The sequence below is a fragment of the Cyanistes caeruleus genome, chromosome Z (genome assembly GCF_971803275.1).
Source record: "Cyanistes caeruleus chromosome Z, bCyaCae1.hap1.1, whole genome shotgun sequence".
NCBI lineage: Eukaryota > Metazoa > Chordata > Aves > Passeriformes > Paridae > Cyanistes > Cyanistes caeruleus.
In genome coordinates, this window is record NC_141732.1 from 17,474,659 (window position 1) to 17,496,286 (window position 21,628).

At 37.4% G+C, this 21,628-nt stretch overlaps 1 protein-coding gene across 1 annotated transcript in view; it reads left to right on the forward strand.

Moving 5' to 3' along the window:
* Positions 1–21,628, forward strand: part of ADGRV1 (adhesion G protein-coupled receptor V1) — a 269,547-nt gene that overhangs the window by 170,850 nt on the left and 77,069 nt on the right. The window contains exon 89 of the mRNA XM_086866622.1: positions 19,070–19,186. Coding sequence (XP_086722748.1) covers positions 19,070–19,186 — 117 coding nt within the window. The remainder of the gene's footprint in view (positions 1–19,069; positions 19,187–21,628) is intronic.

Here is a 21,628-nt window from a genome sequence, read left to right on the forward strand (position 1 = left end):
TCTTTCTCTCTCTCTTTCTCTCTCTCTTTCTCTCTCTCTTTCTCTCTCTCTCTCTTTCTTTCTCTCTCTCTTTCTCTCTCTCTTTCTTTCTCTCTCTCTTTCTTCTCTTTCTCTCTCTCTTTCTCTCTTTCTCTCTCTCTCTTTCTCTCTTTCTCTCTTTCTCTCTTTCTCTCTTTTCTCTCTTTCTCTCTTTCTCTTTCTCTCTCTCTCTCTTTCTCTCTTTCTCTCTCTTTCTCTCTTTCTCTCTTTCTCTCTTTCTCTCTTTCTCTCTCTCTCTCTTTCTCTCTTTCTCTCTCTCTCTCTTTCTCTCTCTCTTTCTCTCTTTTCTCTCTTTCTCTCTCTCTTTCTCTCTTTCTCTCTCTTTCTCTCTCTCTTTCTCTCTTTCTCTCTCTCTTTCTCTCTCTTTCTCTCTCTCTCTCTCTCGCTCTTTCTTGCTCTCTCTCGCTCTCTCTCTTTCTCGCTCTCTCGCTCTTTCGCTCTTTCACTCTTTCTCTCTTTCTCTCTTTCTCTCTTTCTCTCTTTCTTTCTTTCTTCCTTCCTTTGTAAAGCAAGATTCATTTTAGTTTTCTCATGGGGAGAAATGGAGGATGGTGCAATAGAACACATACCTTCCCTTCTTACATACTACTCTATACTACACTATCTTGCACCATACCAAAACATGCAATACTATGCCATATTGTAGCTTATGCACTTCAGATATCTGCATTTATACCAGTGGTGCATTTATACCACTGCAATACCAGTCACCCATAAACCGTGTTTGTGATCCTTTTCTGTAAGAATAAATTTCTATCTTTTGCTGACGCCAGTTGTACTCTTTTGTACTCAGAGCACCACTGACAGACTCAGTGCCCACTCTTTGGAAAGTGCTGTCTTCTAGGAGTTAGTAATCTTTTCACCTCCACCTTCTGCTGGTAAATGATACCAAAGTTCTTTGTAATTGCTCTTTGTAACTTTTTCTTTTCTTCAACTGCAAATAAAGGGACATCAAAATTCAAAAAGAAAGAAACTGAACATTCTTATTTAGAGCATGAAAGATACCTGTATGGTGTCATTCATGACAGATTTATTAGTGTCTCAAAACAGACAAAACAGCCTCCAGCTGTGAAGCAATTCTCTCTAGTGGCACAAAAAATGTGAAAACCATTTAAATCTACTGACTGGATAAAGCTAATAATGTTGCTTCTATACTGAAAATTTAAATACATTTTGTAATATAGTTGTCTGATTATCTGGCAAAAATATTTAAGATAAGTGGAGAATATTTTAACTTGGCTGATAGCTGTCAGTTCTTCCCACAGAGAACACAAAAGATTCTCAAATAAAAATAACTTAAATCTCCACGTACAAAGACTAGCACATCTCTGATGAGCATAGGTGCCAAGTATGGACTCACAGCATGGCAATGTTTTTACTAAACTGTCCTCCAATGTTATTCTGCCAGAGTGGAAAAACATATTGGGACTCAAACCTTAACTTTTCATGCAACCAATAATTTAGTAATATTGTTGTTTTGGAAGAAGGTCTGTTGTATTTTCTAACGAACATGCAACACAGTTTTGAACTATCTGTGACATTGCAAAAAGCTTTTTGTCTTAGAGGATAGTCAGCTTGACTATCATTTACTAAGTTATTTAAACATGAAAAGTAACTGTCCCAACTCCAAAATATTAACTTGCTGTATATAAAAAATATATACATATTTTATACATATATGTATATATAAAAATATACATCCGTAATATTTTATACATATATGTATATATAAAAATATACATCCGTATATTTTTATAATTTTTAAAGGCTATATAATCTTTTATGAGTGGTTCCTCAAAACATGAATAATATAATTTTTTTGTGTCATTTGAAGTTCTTTTTGGTTTATTTCTTTGTAGCCCTTTCCTGTATCTGCATCTGGTGGTTTTATACTTCCAGGTATTTTGCTTTTATGCCTAATTTTAATAAAATATTTTGAATGTTAAATTTGATATCAGGAAGAAAATAAATCAATGACTTTAAGTCAGGGAAGATGGTGGGAAAAGTGAGAGAAAAGGGGAAGCCAAAGATTATTACTTTTCAAGTCAGCTTCTCTGTGACTCATGCTTCAACAGTCTGGCTTAACTCCTTTGTTAGGGTCAGTTCAGGACTGGAGGAAAAATGGTTTTAGAAGAATAAAAATATGGAAACCTGCTTGACTGCTTTTAGAGCACAGAGCTTGAGAATTCACTGCCCAGCAGTGTCCTAATACCAAGTGCATGCTAGAACTGTATTGTCCTCCCATGTTTTGTGGCTTGCTAACCTTTCACAGGTGCAGCCAGCTCATAAACTGATTCTGCCAGTCCTGTGCGAAGAACACAACCAAACTCCATTTCAAAAATGTCTTGCAATCACAGAACTTGAACCTAGAAACAGCTGGTTCTAGGAAACAGGTGGGCTTCAAAGACTTCCTTCTCCTGAAGGATGTAAGCTAGGACTTTTCCTCTCTGTGCTCTGATTTAGACTTTCTAGAAATACTGCACTGCAAACTCTCCAATTAGCATTTCTCCAATTTTCCGCAACTTTATTTTACCCTTTAATTTCTTATTAATGCCTCTTCCCTTTCCCACCTCTGTACCAACCATTTAGTCTGATCCCAAAGCAAATAGGAGTTTTGCTTTTGTTTGGCATGTTCTTCATGTTTAAATATAGTGGAAAAAAAAGCTTTGAGGGAAGGTAGATATTTGCAAAAGTGCTTCCTGAGACTAAGAAGCTGTGTGGGAATGAAAGGAATATAATGAAAGTTTCAAAGCACTACATTTCTAGAAGAAGACAGAGATTAGTATAATAAAATTACAATAAACAAAAATTGAAATTCAGAGATATAAAAAAGGAAAAATAATACTATCATTATAAAAATGTACTAATTTCCTTCTCACTTGTGTATCATTGCTGTTGAACTGCTTACATCAACATGAAATAAAATATGTTGTTCTGGCAAATAGTAGAATATGCAATCAAAGATAATAAACTGTTGTTTGGTTTTTATTGAGTTCATAGTAATCTCTTCAGAATTGTCTTTGTTTTCACATACTTACTGCCATGAGTTCTACAGAATACCTTACAGATTTTCTTCAGTTTTGATTTGATCTGATTTGATTAAATTTGATTTTAATTTATTTACTTCCTTAGACTTTCTTGGTGGATTTATTCTTGTTACTTTGTTTTCGTGGTTGCTTTTGATTTTAGTTTTACAGTCAAAGCAAACGTCCTTTAATTTTGTTTGACATGTGGTGTAAGTTAAAGCTTTTGAGAGCAGAGTACTGGCTATTTACCCATCATCTTGGTTGGGTGGAAATGAGTTAATGTTCCTGGTAAGATGATTGGTTCATTACCTTTTGTCCAAGATCTTTGCTGACAGTCATCTTTCCTTGAAAAAAAAACAAATAAAAAAAAAAAGTTATAAAATTAGCTAAAAGTGTACTTGAATACAAAGGAAAGATCACTATTAATTTGAGTAGCTGAGAAAAAGAAATCTGTTTTATTCCCAGAAAAGCCTCCTGTATTTTAAGTGTAGGAATTCCATTTCTTAGAATTGGCATGAAAGATGAACTAAGACCAAAGGTAAGAGGTTCAGTAAGACCAGTTGCTGGGTCCTGCACTTTGGCCACAACAGCCCCATGCAGTGCTACAGGCTGGGGAGAGAGTGGCTGGACAGTGGCTCAACAAAAAAACGCCTGGGAGTGCTTGTCAACAGCTGGCTGAATATGAGTGAGCATCCTGGCCCAGTCAGCAAAGATGTGGCCAGCAGGAGCAGGGCAGTGATTGCCATCCTGTTCTGGGCACTGATGAGGCCACACCTCAAGTTCTGGGTTCAGAGTTTAGAAAGGACATTGAGGTGCTTGAGTGTGTCCAGAGAGGTTCAATGGAGTTGGTGAAGGGTTTGGAGCACAAGTCCTGTGAGGAGTAGCTGAGGGAGTTTAGGTCATTTGCTCTGGAGAAAAGGAGGTTCAGTGGTGACTTTATCACTCTCTACAACTTCAGGTTTCAGCCAGGTGAGGGTCAGTCTCTTCTCCTGGACAACTAGCAACAGGATGAGAGGGAATAGATTCAAGCTGTACCAGGGGAGGTTCAGGTTGGACATTAGGAGGAATTTCTCTGCAGAAAGGGTGATTAACATTGAGATAGACTTCCCAGGGAGGTGTTTGAATCACTTAAGGGAACACTCGACTTAGTGCCATGGTCTAGTTGGCATAGTAATTTTCAGTCTGAGGTTGGACATGATGATGTCAGAGTTATTTTCCAGCCTAATTGATTGTGTGACTCTGTGTGATTCTGCGATCCTGTGTGATACTGTGATCCTGGTATGGTGCGTGTAATAGTGAACAAAAGAATAGTAAATTGGACTAGCAAGTAGGAATTGCTGAATTTCTCAGGAAATGCTTGATGACAATCTTCCTTCGGGTTTATTTACTTAGAGAGTGACCAACTCAGTAGAATGTATATGAAAGTGGTGGATTTACAGTTACCTAGGTGACGTTCACTTTGACACGAACACATGTGCCCACTGAGAGGCAGTCTTTACCCACACTCCAGTCCAAATGCCCAGAAGATTGACATTTCCTGAATTTCGTTCTTGTGGGATTTTTGTACTTATTCCATTTAGAATATATAAATCCATATATCCATTATATATAAATTTTCATTGGATTCTATTTACAATTTACCTAAGGAGACAATCAAAGTGAGCTTCATATTTTAGTCTCCATTTTGAATTCATCCTCTGTCTTAAGTAGTCATATCAATAGCTCTAGTATGCTACAGATACTAGCAAACAAAGTAAGTAATGGTTGAGACTGTGAAAGGGAAAAACTATGAACAGAATTTTGGGATCATTTGTTCTGCATGGATACTAATTACATTTCCACTCAGGACTCAAAAGTGCAGTGAAGCATAAAAAAATAATACCTTTTTCAATTATATAAATGTATACTTCACAATGACAAATGGTTCAAATTACTAATCCTGTGAAAAGTAGAACTTATGTTCATGTATTTTGATTACATTCACATTGCTTCCAAATAAGATTGAGTTTTGTTGCTTTGTGCAAATCAGAGAAGCGAAGGAAAATCTGCATTGAAGGATCTGGGTCTGTGTAGGAAAGGTTTAGCCTGGCATATGCTGTATACCAGGTCTTTTAATCTGTTTGCTTGATTCTGTATTTTCAGAATGTGCCTGTTTTATGTTTACATCCAATCAAAGGCAAATAAGAGGGATATGCAAAGTTATATCATATTTCATGCAGTAATACTGCTGTAGCTACACTTTGCTCACAGCACAGTTTGTAGGATAAAATAATGTGTTTTTTACACAAGCAGCACAAACTCAAGGCATGCACTTTAATGTTTCCAGAAGGGCCACATGGTCAACATGCACCTTTTTGGACTGGAACAGAGACTGATTTAAGGCACCAGGGAGGCAGGGCTAGCAGTGGCCATTCCACCAACAGCGAGCTCAGCCTCATCCTACCCAAATTCCTACCTGGTTGTTTTTAACAAGTCCACTGGTCTCCTAAAAAATTCCCATTCAGGTGGCCATGGAATGTGAAAAATGAAGCATATGAACCTAGTCTTACCCAGGGACATTTTATTTGTCAGGCCTTGGAAAGCAAGTATATGTCCATGAAGTCCTTTCATGGCAGAGACAAGTATACACTTGCCCTGCTTCAAACTGGACTCAGGGCAGCTCTGTTTAGTTGCAGTAAAGAGTAGCTTTGTGTTCACACTAATGCAGGGCTCAGCCTCTCAACAAGAGGCTTATTTTCCCAATATTAACAATACTTATTTTCCCGAGTATTACACGGTGTTAGCCAAACTATGCAGCTTTTGACCTGGAGCTAGCTCATATTCAGCTGACTTGAAGCAAAAGGCAGATGAAGTCACACCTGTGTAGAAGATACAATACAAATTAAAACTGACCTTACACAACATGGGCTATGGCCATCCATGGCAGAAATTCTCTCCTCACTGTACCAAAGGGCCTGTGGGCTATTTGCATACTTGGCCTGGAGGTGGGTGGTATAATGGGGAGGTGGAGGGAGTGAGAGTGTTGGAAGATGCCTCCACAGATGAGATTAACTGAGGAGCTGAGGAAATAATTTTCTTTGAAATGACAAAATTTAGTTTTGCTATGGTGTCAAAAAGCAAGTAACATGTAATCAATGCCGGTTTGGAGCTCAGAAGATATTTCAATGATAGTATTTGCATGAACATATAAAGGAGAAACAGAAAACCCAAACATGGTGATGAGGTCATTTCAGTTAATGAATGAATAAGCTGCTTTATGTACATTTGACCTTCTGTTGTTGATTAATTTAACACATGTGAGGGGTCTGAGGAAAGCAGTTGCTATTATTAGTATAGTCGAGCATAGGAATTAGTTGAAACACTTGGTCACAGCAAAAACATCCCTGTTTCTGTAGGAACAAGAAAAATGTTGAAACTAAGCAGAGGAATGATCTATGTAAGGAATCTGGTTTGAGATGGTTTGAGTGTTCAAGACAAATGTTCTCTATGTTTGGCTGGCATTGCAATAAAAGATAATAAGGATAATACCATGTTCCTAGAAAAAGAGAGGTTGCAGAAAAAGTGCTTTTGTTCCTGTCTTGGAAGTAAATGTGGTTAATTGCTTTAGAACTATCAGTTAAGCAGAGAGGGTGTTTGCTTTCTTTCACATACTCCCATATACAACGCTGCTCTGCTCAGCCTGTTTTCATTGTATATGTAATCTAAGTATACACTTTGCAAAGCTGGTTTTCAGAGCTCTGTGTTCTGTCAACTTCTTTTTTGCCTGCAGAATTACCACACATGTGTGAGAATTATTCATCATTTTGGGCCTGCTGAACTTTAACAGCTCTGAGTTTTACAGCAATTGACCTGCAGAGGAGCTGCAGTCATCTTGAGAGAAGGAATATAAACAGGCTAGGCAGCTATCAGCTTACAACTAACTCTTTTCAAAAATGTAGATCTGCAGTTCTTTGATTCTGTCATATCAAGGAAAAAGTAGTCTTTGTGCAATGAGTGGTAGGAGCATATCCAGTATTTAAAACAATCCTAGAAAAAAAATTATTAAGCCATGGGTGTTTATCCTTCTCATGCTGACTGCTGTATGTGAGTTATGATTTGAGAGGAATTCTCCAGTGCACAGCAGTAGACAGTCACAGAAGATTTTCTATTCTTGTGGCAGTTTTTAGCACTCAAATAGTGGTACATAGAGTGGTTGGGATACCAGTTTGACTATAATTAAAAATGCAGTATGATCATTACATATGACAAGCTTTTCTCACTGTTGTAGAATGTACAGTAGAAGACATCATTCTTGAACTGAGAATAGTATCTTTATCACCTTAGTGTCATAATCACCTGTTCAATATTTTACTGTCTAAAAGCAATTTTTATGCAAGAGGGTTGGTTGGAAAATAATTTGAAATGTTTTCAGCTTCTTCTTCTGATTTCAGTTTTACACAATAAAACAGAAAGTGTTTCAGAAATTGCTGCCCTATTAGGAATAATATTCATAGGAGTAGGCACATCCACTGGGTCAATGTGTGGCTTTGAGGCTGGTGTAATTGGAAAAAAATTGGGCTTTTTTATCATGGGATGATCTATTCAACACCTGGTCTCCTGACATGTGATGAAATACAATTTGATCAGAGGGAAGAAAGAACTCTAGCAGAGCAGGTAGTGGAGCTCATTGGCAGAGCTTTAAACTAGCTTGGAAAGGAAAATACCAGGCTTTAGGGTGATGAGCAATAGGATCCCTCAGTCAGCTTCAGGAGGTGTTGGCTACAATGTACCACACCTGAAATGTTTGTACACTAATGCAGAGCATGAGGAACACACAAGAGGAGCTCAAGGCTTTCTCTGTATCCCAGAGATTTGACATCACTGGCATGAGGGAAACCTGTTGGAATGAGTCCTGTGGCTGGAGTGCCCTGTTGGGCAGTTCCAGCTCTGCAGGAGGGACAGGCAGGGCAGAAGAGTCTGGGGGGTGGCACTGTATGAAATAGAAGGGTGAGCACATATGGAGCTCACAGTTGGCAGCACAGTTGAGAACCTCTGGGTTAGGACCAAGGAGCAAATCCATACTGTGGATGTCCCTGTCAGAGTCTACTATAGACATCCTAGCCAGGATTATGCAACCCTGGATGTATGGCCAGACTGGGAAATGAGTTGTGGAAAGCAGTGCCGTGGAAAGGGACATGGGTGTCCTGGTCAATGACAAGTTGAATATGAGCCAGCAGAAATGCTGGAAATACCCTTCCCAAGATTGCACCTGACAGGTGTGTCTACGTGGTTTGGGGGACAGAGGCACAAGATGGTGTCAGATCCCTCCCAGGAGGGCAGGAGCTTACAGAACAGTTCCAGTGGCAGATGAAGAAGGCTCATCCAGAATCGGTGCCCTCCTCAGCACAGAACAACAGGGTGGGTACAGCAGTCAAAACAGTGGTCTGGACCCATTAAATGTTTTCTCCCCCTTGCTGGGCAGTGCTGCCAAGCCACCCGCAACCCAGACCAGAGCGGGGCTACTATCTGCAAGCCCACTTACTTAAAAAAAGAAGATAATGTGATCATGTGTTCTGTAGTCTCATTATAAATATGAGAAACTATTATAAAAACCACTATATTCTACAGTATTCATTGGAAGTTCTAGTCCCTAAGTATCAAAATAATGTAACAGGCACTACAGAGTAATTTTTCAGACCAATTTCATAGGCATGTGCTCTTACTCCAGAATAAACACTAATGTATTTTAAATAACTTACTGTGTGAAGACAATTGGAATAATAATAATTTTAGGAATATCTGATTTTCCCTGCAGTTCATTTTCACATGTTGGCAGAACCACAAGAACAAGTTCTAGCTAGATAAGGAAGTTTCTGTGTTTGTGTTTGAAAAAGTGGTTCAGTCTGTACCTTTGAACAAAGTCCATGGCAGGAGGATTCACCTTCTGAATTCTATAAATACTTGAACCATTTCTGGGATTTATTTTTACAATAATGTTTGTGTACTAAAAGTTGTACTTAATAACTAATCTATGCTATTGCTTTGGGGTAGATATAGTTCTAGGATCCTTATCTTTTTGGCATATTTAGTGCAATTTAGTTTGTCTGTTTTTCTCTAAGTTAATACTCAGAGCACTAGTGACCCTGTTCCTTCCCCCATTTGTTTAGAGATGAGGTGAGTCAGTAAAGAACAGATAAACTATGACTACTAAGATATTATTTAATGCTATTAGCTGACATGGTCCCAGTGATTCAATTATACTTTTCTGAAAACCCCTGTCTTCAAGTGCCATCATCTTAAATCTTTACTGCTTATTAAAGCCCCTGCAGTTACAAAGTGGCATTGATTATTATGGGTTAAAAATTCAGTATTTCCACTAGCGCAACAAAACCTAAAGGGTTTCCTTTTCTGTTTCTGTTAGATAGGGAAACCTGCTGCTGCTCTGCAATTATGAAGCATTTTGCATAGAGAAAATAGCAGATAAATTTTCCTGTATCATAAAAAAAATTGTACTGATCACTGAATTCACAGAATCAGTTAGGTTGGAAAAGAATCCTGAGATCATCAAGTCCAAGCTTTGACTGAACACCACCGTGTCAGCTAGACCATGGCACTAAGTACCACGTTCCATCTGTTCTCTAACACCTCCAGAGATGGTGAGTCAGCCACCTGCATGGGCAGTCCAGTCCAACATCCGATCACCCTTTCTGTGGAAAAGTTCCTCCTGCTGTCCAACCTGAACCTTTCCTGCTGGAGTTTGAGACTGTGTCCTCTCATCTTGTCACTACTTGTCTGGGAGAACATCTCTTTGATATCATAGGTTAAAAATAGTAGATAGTAGATAGTAGAATTAGGTAACTTACATATTAGCCCTTTTGGAAGAATGCTTTGTTTATAATTAAATGTTAGGTAAATGTTTCTGTGTTTCAGAAGCTTCTGGCAAAACCTGAATTGCTTTAATTAAATATTCTTCTCTTACACCAGACTTAATGTTAGAATAGCTCTTCCAACCAATAGATGAAGACAGATCCCATAGTCTTGTAAAGATCTCTCCCTGTATATGTACACCTCTGGGGTTTTTTTCTGAGACTGTAGAAAGCATGCAGTCTACCAACAGAGATACTACTGAGAATAATAATCATTTACTATCACCAGCATTCTGTTATGAGTTGCACTTTTGCATGCTTTTTGATCTGCATATGCAGCCACTGATTCTTTAAATATATCTCATTTTACCTCAAATTAGGAGTTTTTGCTTAACCTATTGTCTTTTAACTGAAAAATAAAAGGAAAAGCCCCTCAAGACGATTTCAGAGCTGTATAGAGGGGCTAATATTTAGACAGAGGTTTGCTACTGAAGCATTATGAAACCAGAAGACACTCTTTGGAATTACATCTTGTTTATTTCTTTTTTAAGAAGATAGATAAATAAATAGTTATAGAACATTTAGAGTTAGAAGGAGCTTAAGGTTTATTTATTTTCAACCCCACTGCTATGACCAGAGACACCCTCCACTAGAACGGGTTGCATCCCTTTCCTCCAGCATGTGACTACAATACACATCTTATTCTCCTCAACTGACTAGCCGTATGGAGGAACATGAGATTCCTTTTGTACCATGCTTAGAATACTATCCATGGCTGCATGCTGATTGCATCCTAACCCCAGTTTATGGTGAGTCTGCCCTACCTTGTGCTATAACTCCTACGGGAGGAAATCTGCAGGCAAGCAGGTGGAGAGTTGCACATTACTCCAGCCAGCATCTAGGTTCTGTGGAGTAATTTTTTGTTTCTCATCTTTGGGTTATTGTTGGACTACAGAAAATCAGAAGAGTTCTTATTAGAAGGGACCTACAATAATCATCGAGTCCTATGGCCTGATCACTTCAAGAATAAGTAACAGTTCAAGCATTTTTTTAAGGGTGTTCTCCAAATGCCTTTTTAACACTGACAGCCTTGGGGCATTGACCATGGGACATGGGGCACTGACCATTCCAAACTATTTACATAAAGGATCGGAGGTCATCAGATGTGTTTCCCTTGCAGTAATTTTACTTGCCCAACATCAGATTTTGTTGGACCTGGATAGTGTCCTAAATCCAGTTTAGAGTTCATAAATGGTCATGTCATCAAATTTGTTTGTACTTTTTGCCAGAATCTTATACGTGAACTTCAATAAAATATAGGAAATGAGAAGCCAAGTTACTGAAAGCTTTTTCTGATAATCCCCAGAAGTGAATATAGATCCAAACCTGAGAAACCTCTAGAGAAAATTAATAGGTCATGGCAGATCTGCGCAGAGTCTTATCTGAGCTTCTAGATAGAAAACAATTGTCAAAGTCCGTCAGAGGAGTTTATTTTGGACCTGCCAAATCAGCACATTCATAGCAGAGCCCTGAGCTCTGTGAGAGTACTTGAATCTGGAAAAGACTAGATGAATTTTTGATTGTTTTACAAAGAAGATTTTTCAGCTTTGCTTTGCACCATTACATTGAAACTGTTGTGTTATTGTGAATATTGTACCAGGACAGGATGTCTGGCTTTTGTTCTGTAATGAGTAACAAAAGCAACATATATCTTTGTTGCAGATCTAAATGAAACTGATAACAAAAATTCTATAGGGTATTATGCCAGATACATTTTTCTGGATCTGGATGTAAAATTAAATGGGTTAGGATCTTCTAAGAGTATGTTAGTCCTTATTTTTCCTCAATATATTCTTTGTAAGGTACGGTATGAATGAGGCAGAACACAAACTGTTTAAGATGACCTAATGCAGTTGGGTGTTTGTGCCAGGCTTATTTTGAGGAGGGTGTGAGCACCCCAGTCTTTCCACAACAGCTAACTTCAACTACATAGCCAGCTGTGTACTGCTGGGCTCTGCATCATGATGCCCTCAGATTGCTACCTCCTTGCTTGGAGAAGCAAAAAAAAATGTCCCTGAGCCTGAAAATGGGAAGCAAATAGGGCAGGGATTGAACCTGGCATGAAACCAACTACCTTCCTGCCCAGCTGGGGGAGAGGAATGAATAACATATGGTTACTAATGTCTAATGACTTCTGAAAATGGTTGTCAATTCTTCTGCTGCTTAATAAAGTGTAAACATCTTTACAAAAGCACTGTTGCAAATATAATTTCAGCATTTTAGGTATTTTATTTCAGTTAGTTGTTTGGCTTTTGTTATAATATCAGTTTACAATAATAAAGAACGAACAGTCTAAGCAAATAAATTGTAAACATAAAAATATCTCTAAAATACAAAAAATGCACACAAATTATAGAGTAAGACTTCAGTGCTGCTATTCATAAAGTATTTATTTTTCAATATGTATGTTCACCATCCTAACTGAAGACACAAATAAAGCTTAACCTGCATATATGGTTTGTTTGTAGCACTCCTCTCAAATAAACCACTAAATGACCAGTGAAGTCAATTAGCAGTCACACAAATTCACAAAGGAACTTTACCTGCTTATTTCAGCAATATTAATACAGAATAAATATGAAATAAAAAGCTAGTTTTTGAAGTTTTCACCCAGTTAAATACTATGTTATGAATCTTCTAACTTATATAACCTTTTCCTCTGTGATTTGATACATGCTGTAAGTAGTATTACTTTTTCCAGAAAGAGTGACTTAGAATATTTGCTGATGGCCATGAATCTCTCCAGTTCTTTTGTACATCCTTTGTTGGTATTTTTGTCCTGGCATTTAATATCAGAACACAAAACACAAGAACACTTGGCTCATATCAGTACTGTCCTGTCCTACAGAGCAGCAACAAAAAGTATGATTCATATGCACTATTATTAAGCAATGTCCCTGTGCTCAAGGGGGAACCCCTTTTATACCCATATAAAGTAAATTCAAAGCATAAGAGAGCAGCTTAGTGAGGATGTGAGAGTTTAAATGTGTTTATTTTCCTACATTATTGTTTGTTGCAATTAAGTCCAACAAAAGGAACAGCACTTCAGATTATGCTCTTGATACTGTTCCTCTGTTGAGATTTGGTTGGTATAATCACAGATAGCATGTGGTAGGGCTCTTTGTTTTCTCTTCTTTTTTTAATATAGATGCATATAAACCATATCTGTAGGGCAGGCAATCTCCATGTAGACAATTTAATAAAATTGATAAAAGACTAAAAATTGTTTATGTGAAAATAAATTAGTTCACCACTGTTAGGATCCATTTCAGTAAGACATATTCTGTCTAGAAGAGAAGATCTAAAGCTTTGTGAGTTCATATTGGGAAGCATCATTTTACATAAATTGCAAAAACGTGGCATAAGTATACTGACATATTCCTTGCAGGCACACTCCAAAGTGTTTTAAAAGAGTTGACCGGTTGCTCTGTGGGTTTCTCTAGGTGGAAAGGATCTTTTTCTCTTCTGCAGGAGGCAGAGCACTTCCTGCCAAAGTGGGAAAGTAAAATTTGTGAGCAGATTTGTCAGATCTTAGCTCTGGACCCTCTTCCAGGTCTAAATTCTTGTTGTTCTGCTCCTTGATGCTTTTATATTTGCTGGGGTTAGCTTCTTCACAGCTCCTCCCCTAAAACATCGCAAGGTGTTTTCTTTCTTTTTTCTTGACCCATCACAACATGCTGCCTTTTTGTCACTCCTTGCAATTGGGAAAGATTATTGGTCTCAGATTTATTCTCCCCTTTTGAAAACATTTTTGAATTCTTAAAATTATAAATTATGTTTTACTGCTGTATTATTTTATTTTTGCCTTTTATTTTACTTACTGCCTCAGGGTTTTAACATCTGCAGTATCAGTGCTGAAACTTCCTGTTTTACAATTTGCTTACTTCCTGCTTAACAACTTTTATGGCTAACATTGCATCAGATAGACTTAGATCTTTGTAAAATATTTTTGTCAGTATTTACTGGATTGCCAGGCTGAAAAATCAGGGCAGAACATTAAGTCAGTTGCTCATTCTCTGAATGGAAAGACATTATGTGATGTGCTTTGCTACAAAATACAAGGAAAAAAGTTTTGTTCAATTTTTTTTTTTTAAAGGGATATTCTTTCTTCTGTCACAGTGCTTCAGATTCATTGGCTTCACTGCATTTCTTTGAACTGATCTGAAGTGTTGTCACATAAACCACTTAAAATCAGTGCTTTCCAAACAAGTTCAAACTAGTTTCCATAAGTTCTACCTCACTGTCTGCATTTTCAGCGCTTAAGTCATCTAAGAATATCTTACCAGAGAAAGAGTCAAAAGCTTGACTAAAGCCCAGGTAGACAATATATGCTGCTCTCTTCACCTACCAGACTGCATCACAGAAGTTTATCAAGCTGGTCAAGCATGACATTCGCTTGCTGAAACCATACTGGCTACTCCTCATGATTGTCTCATCCTTAATGTGCCTGCAAATTGTTTGCAGGATTAGCTGCTCCCTCACATTCCCAAGGGTGGAGTTGAGGCTGACTAACCTGTTAGTTGCTCAGATCCTCTTCTTTGCACTTCCTGACCTTCGCTTTCCTCCAGTCTTTGGGCACTTCCTAGTAACCTGATTGTTGAAAGGTTGTTGCAAGTGGTCTTGCAACGACAACAGCCAGCTCACTCATGTGCACATCCCATCAGGTGCCACTGTCCCTTGTGCTAAATTATTCCCAGTCCTGACCCTCTTCCACCAAGGGTATATCTTCCTTGCTCCAACCTTATCCCCTAGTTTATGGGACACAGCATCCCTGAGAGCTGGTCATGCTAGAAAAGTCTGGGGCAAAGAATATATTTAGAATTTCCACATTTGTTGTGATGTAAAGACAGAATTTTTTTCCTTGTGTCATGTGCTGTATCCTTATTTTAAAGTCTAACATATGGTAGCATTTCAGCACTGACCATGAAAAACTGGAATTACTACTGCTCTGTATTGCATTTAATAATTTTTCGTACATAATTCTTATTTCAGTTTTCATACAACTTCTCTGTTGATTTTTTTTACCTGATTGGAATTTCTTCACTCTTCTGGTCTTTCCTTTTTTTCTTTTGTAAAATATTAAAAAGGCAACTTAGACTCATTGCTTTCTCTGTAAATTTCTATTATGAGGCCAGTTAAGGCCTGCTAATTCTGAACTTAGAGTTTAATAAATTCTTCAATCATTAGAAAGCTCATGGATTTGCTTGCATCATCTATAGCTGGCATTAGTGAATAAACTTTGTACATTTGGTGTGAACAAATTTGGTGTACATTTCATGTGTGAGCATACATTTCAGTATGTCGGGTTACTGTGAGAAACAAGGTAAATTGATCTAGGCAGATGCTGTAGTCATGGAGCTAAACAGCTTTTGCTGTCCAGATCAGCTTAGGCATCTCTAACCATGTTATGCTGTGGCTCAGTTAACCCTGAAAAATGGAGCCTGAGGGAGAGTACTACTGCCTTCCAGAAATTCATGCTACTACAAACCCCATGGAGGACGAAATTCTGTAACCTGAGAGACTTACAAGAGAAATAAAAACAGATATAAACTGACCATGAAAAAAAGTGCAGGCTGGAAACTATGAGCAGATCTCAGCTAGTAGAGGAGTGATGTTCAGATACAGCCTGCCCCTTGGAAACAGCAGTACAAAAATACTCTTCATACAGGAACAGAAATACATCTCATGTTATTCATTTATAGTTTGGTGTTGATGACTTAGATAGAATATCCTGGTAATAATTTCCTTGAAGTAATTGCTAAATAATTGTCTTAAAGTTTTAAAAGAATTGCAGTGTCCTTCGATTAACTGAGTAAATGACTGTCAGATGGGGACCCTGTCAAATAGCTTTTTGCTATTATACAGAAGTTCATTTATTTATCGTATTTTATTTTTTTACTTTTTTTTTTTCACCCTGTCAAGGGGAACCTTTTGAATGATATGCTATCATCATAATTTTCAATGTGGTATGGAACCATCACCAGTCAAATTAATAAAAATATCAGCCTGCTACTTGAGTGATATAAAGGATTATCAATTAAACCATTTTGGGTCAAGGTCGATCACCTTGACATGTATGAAGAAGAGGCATTATGTTATCATCTCAGCACAGAACTAAATGTCAGTAAATCCAAAGATTGAAAAGGGCTATTTAAACCATAAGGTCTCTGTAAAAAGAGCTCTGGACAATTGGTGTTATAATGAGCACATATTTTAAAGATCCAAGAGGGAACAACTTGTTCCAATAGATGGCAGATGGTTTTGTTATTAAAGTAATATGTTTCTTGTTATAAAAGGTTGCACCCTGCAGGTAATAACTAAGTGATGCACAGAAGACATGAGACAATTAGTCTAAGGAACACTTTATTGGGGAGGCACATTTGTTGGTTTGAAGGGGTTTTTGTGTTATAAACCAACTCTCATTTGTATCTTCTGACCAAGATGCAAGATAACAAGTCTATGAAAATTTTATATTTTACTTTCTTTTATTTTTCCCCTAAAATACTCTAAGGCCACTAATTACACTGAATTCTTAGCTGAGGGATTACTCCAGCCATATTGCAATCTTGTTCTTTTAAGAAAAGTCACTTTCTATCACAAATACACATTTTTTAGCACATATTTGGACTCTTCGAATTTTTTGATTTGAAAAATTTGAAAAATCCTCTTTTTCAATATGCAAAACCTTATTTTTCTTGAAGCACAGGAGAGTGTTAGGAATTACAGTTTCTTAGTTACAAATGCAAAATGCTTTCAAGCCAACATTCAGTCCAAAAGTGGTTAAAAACATATTTCCAGGACTCCATCATTCTGCTTTTGTATTTTGTATTTTACATCCCCTATTTTTCTCCGTCTCTAGCCTAGCAGTCTGTCCTTGATGTATACACAAGCCTTCAGAGAACAAAAGATGGTAAAGCCTTTCTACCCAGATGCCTGTTGTCAGTAGAAGCATTTGCTCAAGTTTTAGACAAATTACTACTGCTAATGTTTGAGAGAGCTGCTGCTATGGCGTTGTTTCCAAAAACACTTCTTGTGTATCCCTCATGGATGGTAGCTATTGCAGACATATTACAGTTATGTTTAACCCACTCCAGATGATAGGATTTCTTTCAGCAGTGTCAGAATTTGGCAAAGACCACTCTTTATTAAGCTGTGTGTTAAGCTCTTAATAACTGAATGGTTATGTGGCCATAATTAGATGTCAGTTCCCAGCAGAAGCTGATAAATACTACATAAATTACTTAAAGTTCTTTTTTTTTTTTCCTTTAAATATTGAAATGCATTTCATAAGTGGTTTTAGTCCACTTGTTCCCCAGGTACTCATTGTTATTCTTCCATTTCATGCTGAGGTAACATTATCCTGTCTTTATGACGTACTTTTATGATAAGGAGACTGTGTAAGGGTTACACAGTACCATATGAGTATTTTGTTGCAAATGTGTCCATATGTATCCCAAATTACTTAATTTAACTTTCTTACTTATCCCATCTCCTGATTTTATGCACATAAAATCAGTCTCCATAGCCCATTAATTTCTGTTACTAAGAAGTCAGTGGTCAAAAGAGTGGTATTTTTTGTCAGGGAAATAAAAAATGATCAGCACAGTGGATGAATATCTTTATGTGAACACTTTAAGCCTTTTATGAATTTTGATTGTAGAGCCATTTCTTCTCTGAAGAAATTTATAGAAGAAGGGGCTTAAGATTTCTGAGTTGTGTTTTAATTTAAAATGTTATGTTGAAATTGTCTAGCTACATTTATTGCAGTCAGAGTTGGAATACATTTGTTCCGTAGACAGTTCATTGGCTACTTACCTAGCCAACATGTAATGCCTTTGACATTTGGCATATCTGTGGAAAAACCCAAATTGTAACTGCTTTGTGAATGTGAAATCCTGGTATGGTATTAGAGAGAGGAATACTTGCTTCCTGCCTTTTGTCCAGTATTGCTATCTTAGGGGCTGAGGTATTACATTCCTACATGTCTGACAGCCTGAAGACAGTAAATGCCTCTTGAGTTTGTTTGTTTACTTGATAAAATATCTGGATCTACTCAAATCAGAAGATAACATCTCTTTTAGTTTTTATACAGGAAAATCTCCACCCTCAGTTACAAAACCCGTGTCTAATGTTGCATGGGAAAAATTTTAAACAATAAATATTAGGTCTCTCTGTAGTCTCGTCATATAAAGGTGCAGTGTGATAAAGGAGAGGCCGCTGCCTGAACATTCTCACACCACTCAAAGAGTTACACATGCACCACCCACGGCGTCACCACAAGGACTGGGGTCCCTTCACCAGCTCCAGATGGCCCATGGGTGCCTCTCCTGATTCCTTGCCCACACATACCGTCCCTCTCAGGCGTGCTTCCTCATTCTTCAAGCTTGATCCTTGGCTTCCCATAGCAGAGTCTCAAGTGTCAGATTTGTGAAAATAAGTAACTTAAGAGTGGTACAGCACCTGCTAGCTGGCAGAGCATGGGAAATTAAAAAGCCCTAGACTTAAGATAAACATTACCTAGCAACAAGAACATCAGTGCAATGTCAATATCCTTTCCATTCCAGCCAAAAATATATCTTGGTGTAAGAACACAGCTTGTCAACTAAGGCTTCAGAAAATCCAACTGCTCATGCTAAGCAAGTAAAGCAAAGCAAGCAGTATACTAAATCTCAGTAATATGACTCAATTTAAGTAATTCTACTTAAAATTTACTACAGAATATTCTGAGTTGGAAGGGACTCACAAGGATCACTTAGTCCAACTCTTGAATGAATACAGAGCTTACACACCACCTTGGCATTATTTGCACCATGTTCTAACCAGCTGAGCTAATCTTAGGTCATACTAAAGAGCTTACATCTTTCAACAGAGAGATAGAAGATGGTCTGCAGAAAGTTTAAAGCTGGTATAGGGCTTGACAGTGTTTAAGCATAACTTCTTTTGGGTGAATATTAAATGTCCAAGATATCTTTCCTGAGTCTCTGAAATAGTAATTTTGTGTATGTTTTACTTACGAACTAATTTTTTCCCCCTTATTTTTAATATTAAATTAATTTTGTTTAATTCCAATATGCATGTATTCATTTTTATCCCCGGCAGGTTTCATTTCTGGCCTCTGCTTACATGAGCCAGCATATCTCAGAGGAAAGCTGCTTTGCTCTCGCATCTGTTACCCATTATCTTTACCTCTGCCAGTTCAGCTGGATGCTTATTCAGGTTGGTATCGTAGTCCTTTTTATCCCTTCCCCAAAACATGTGTAAAAGTAATTGATAGACTGTATTTCTATTATATTTTAGTGCATATATATACATATCTGTACATCTATGTATAGAGAGAGATATAGAGCACTGAAATTCAGTGCTACTAGAAGGCCAAAACTTTAGATGACTTTTATTAAACCTAGGGTGACTACAAGGGTAAATATACAAACACTATAAGGACTTTTGCCATTCATTTCCATTCCAACTATGTAAGAATGTCCTTGCCTCACTTTATCCTCAGAGCAAGGCAGAATTGCCTCAGAACAAGGAAGAATTATTTTTCTTACTGTTAATAGTTTTTCTAAACATCTCTTATTTGGTCTTTTGAAGCAGTCCTTTACATGTGAAGTGTAAATGTAAACTATACTGTAATTTGTTAAGTCAGTGGCATTTTAGTCATTAAATTTGTGTAACATGACAGACATACCTTCACAAGTTTACATTAAAATACAGAACATGTGTATTCATAATTATTTCCAGAATTTTTATAGAATCTTAGTATCATTTAGACTGGAGAAGCCCTCTAGGATCATCAAGTCAAACAATTAACTCAATACTCCCAAGTCCACAAGTAAACTATGTGCCCCCATCCTTTTCTCCAAGCTGAACACCCCCAGCTCCCTCAGCTAATACTCATCAGATGAGTACACCAGACTAGTCACAGATCTTTTGCTTGTTTGATATATTATAGGACAGTAAATGGTGGAAAAAACAGTTGAACTAATATGGAACACCATGAACAATCCAATTATTTATGGAAAATTACCAGTTGTAAGTTAGTCAAAATAACAAGCTGTGGGGCTATTAGAAAAAAATACATTATTATGCCCTCATCTAGAAATTTATATTTAGCACCAGTATGTGAGTTAAGTGATTTATTTGTCTGTTATTTTAAGAGGATTTGTCCCCAGCACATTCATTTCAGCATACAGCTTTATATATGCAGCTCCATATCTTACTGTACAAATCCTCCAATATGCAGGCTGTCAGACCAAACCAAGAAATGCAAATTAGGCTGTATGTAAATCCAACTTTCTCTCCCAGTAACATTCATGTGATATGTGGCATTTTCATGGAATTTGTCAGGCTCATGTTCATTGAAAACGCTATTGGCCTCTCCAATGGCTCAGCTGTGCTCATTTAGAAAACTACATGTAGATGGCCTCAATAGAGAAATTTGTTTGCTTGGCAAATGATGTTTTGTAGGTTAACTACTCTAAAATATTTTATAAACTGTAAATTATATTCTTCACAGTTGCTCATTCACTTTATTCCTAAATTGCTTTAGAGCTCTTTACCATTTGCTAATTTGGACAAAGTAACATTTTAAAGTTTCTTTTTTTACTGAGATGCCTCAAGCTTTGATAACTCAGTGTTTGATAGTACTTTATCATCCCATTCTATGTGTTTTACATTTCATTGAGTTGCAAAAATTACTTACAATGCCAAAAAAATGTAGTATGGAAGTTAACAGTTGGTCATTTTTATGTCTGTAGTTGGAATCCAGTGTTATTTTTTTTTACATAGACTTTGGTCAAATGGTAACAACTCGCACAATAGATTGCATGTAGTGGAGCCTCAGGCTTGTGTTAAACATGAAGACTCTTCATGGATATCTGATTGGATGAAAGTGCTTAAGAGGGAATCCATCAGCCTGCTGAGTGATGAGCTGCCAGGAGTAGAACTCAGAATGAAGATGATTCTTCTTTTTGTAGGTGCAGGCCTTCAGCTGAGAATAATTCCTGAACTTTGAAAGACCCAAAAGGAATTAAATAATGGGACACATAGATCCCAGTCCTCAGCCAGAGTTTTTCTCCTCTCAGCTGGGACTAGATCTTGACTTTTTATATCTCACTATGGAATGAGTAAGCTATATCAGAACACAGGAAGGAGTGCTGGGGGCATCTCTTTGCTTGAACTGGTCCCCATGACTACTCTAGAAAAGCTTGTGGATCCAAGGGGAAACCAGACTGATTTGGGAAGTCTGGATGCTACTGCTGTTAGAGTAGCAGATTTTAAAATCAGGGAAATTAATATTTGTATTCTCAGCATAGTATACTTTATATACATGGCTTAATTTGAAAAGCAGATTTAATGATGTTTTTGAATGAGGCTTAAATACTTCTGTCTGGAAAAGAACAAAAATATAGGAACAGATTCTGTGTCCTTTGTGCAGTCACTCTGCCCTCTATGAGGCTGCATACCATAATGCAAATGTTTGATCATTGACTTATATCATAGAAATCTGAAAGTGACTGCCATGATCACAGGATACAGAGGTAGGTGAATGTGATAATCAAGTACAAGCATGGTGCACGCATGTGAAACTGAAGTATCCATAAAACCTAGTTGATTTTAAGTGACCAAAAGTTGGTGGAGCAATATTTTCAGGCAACA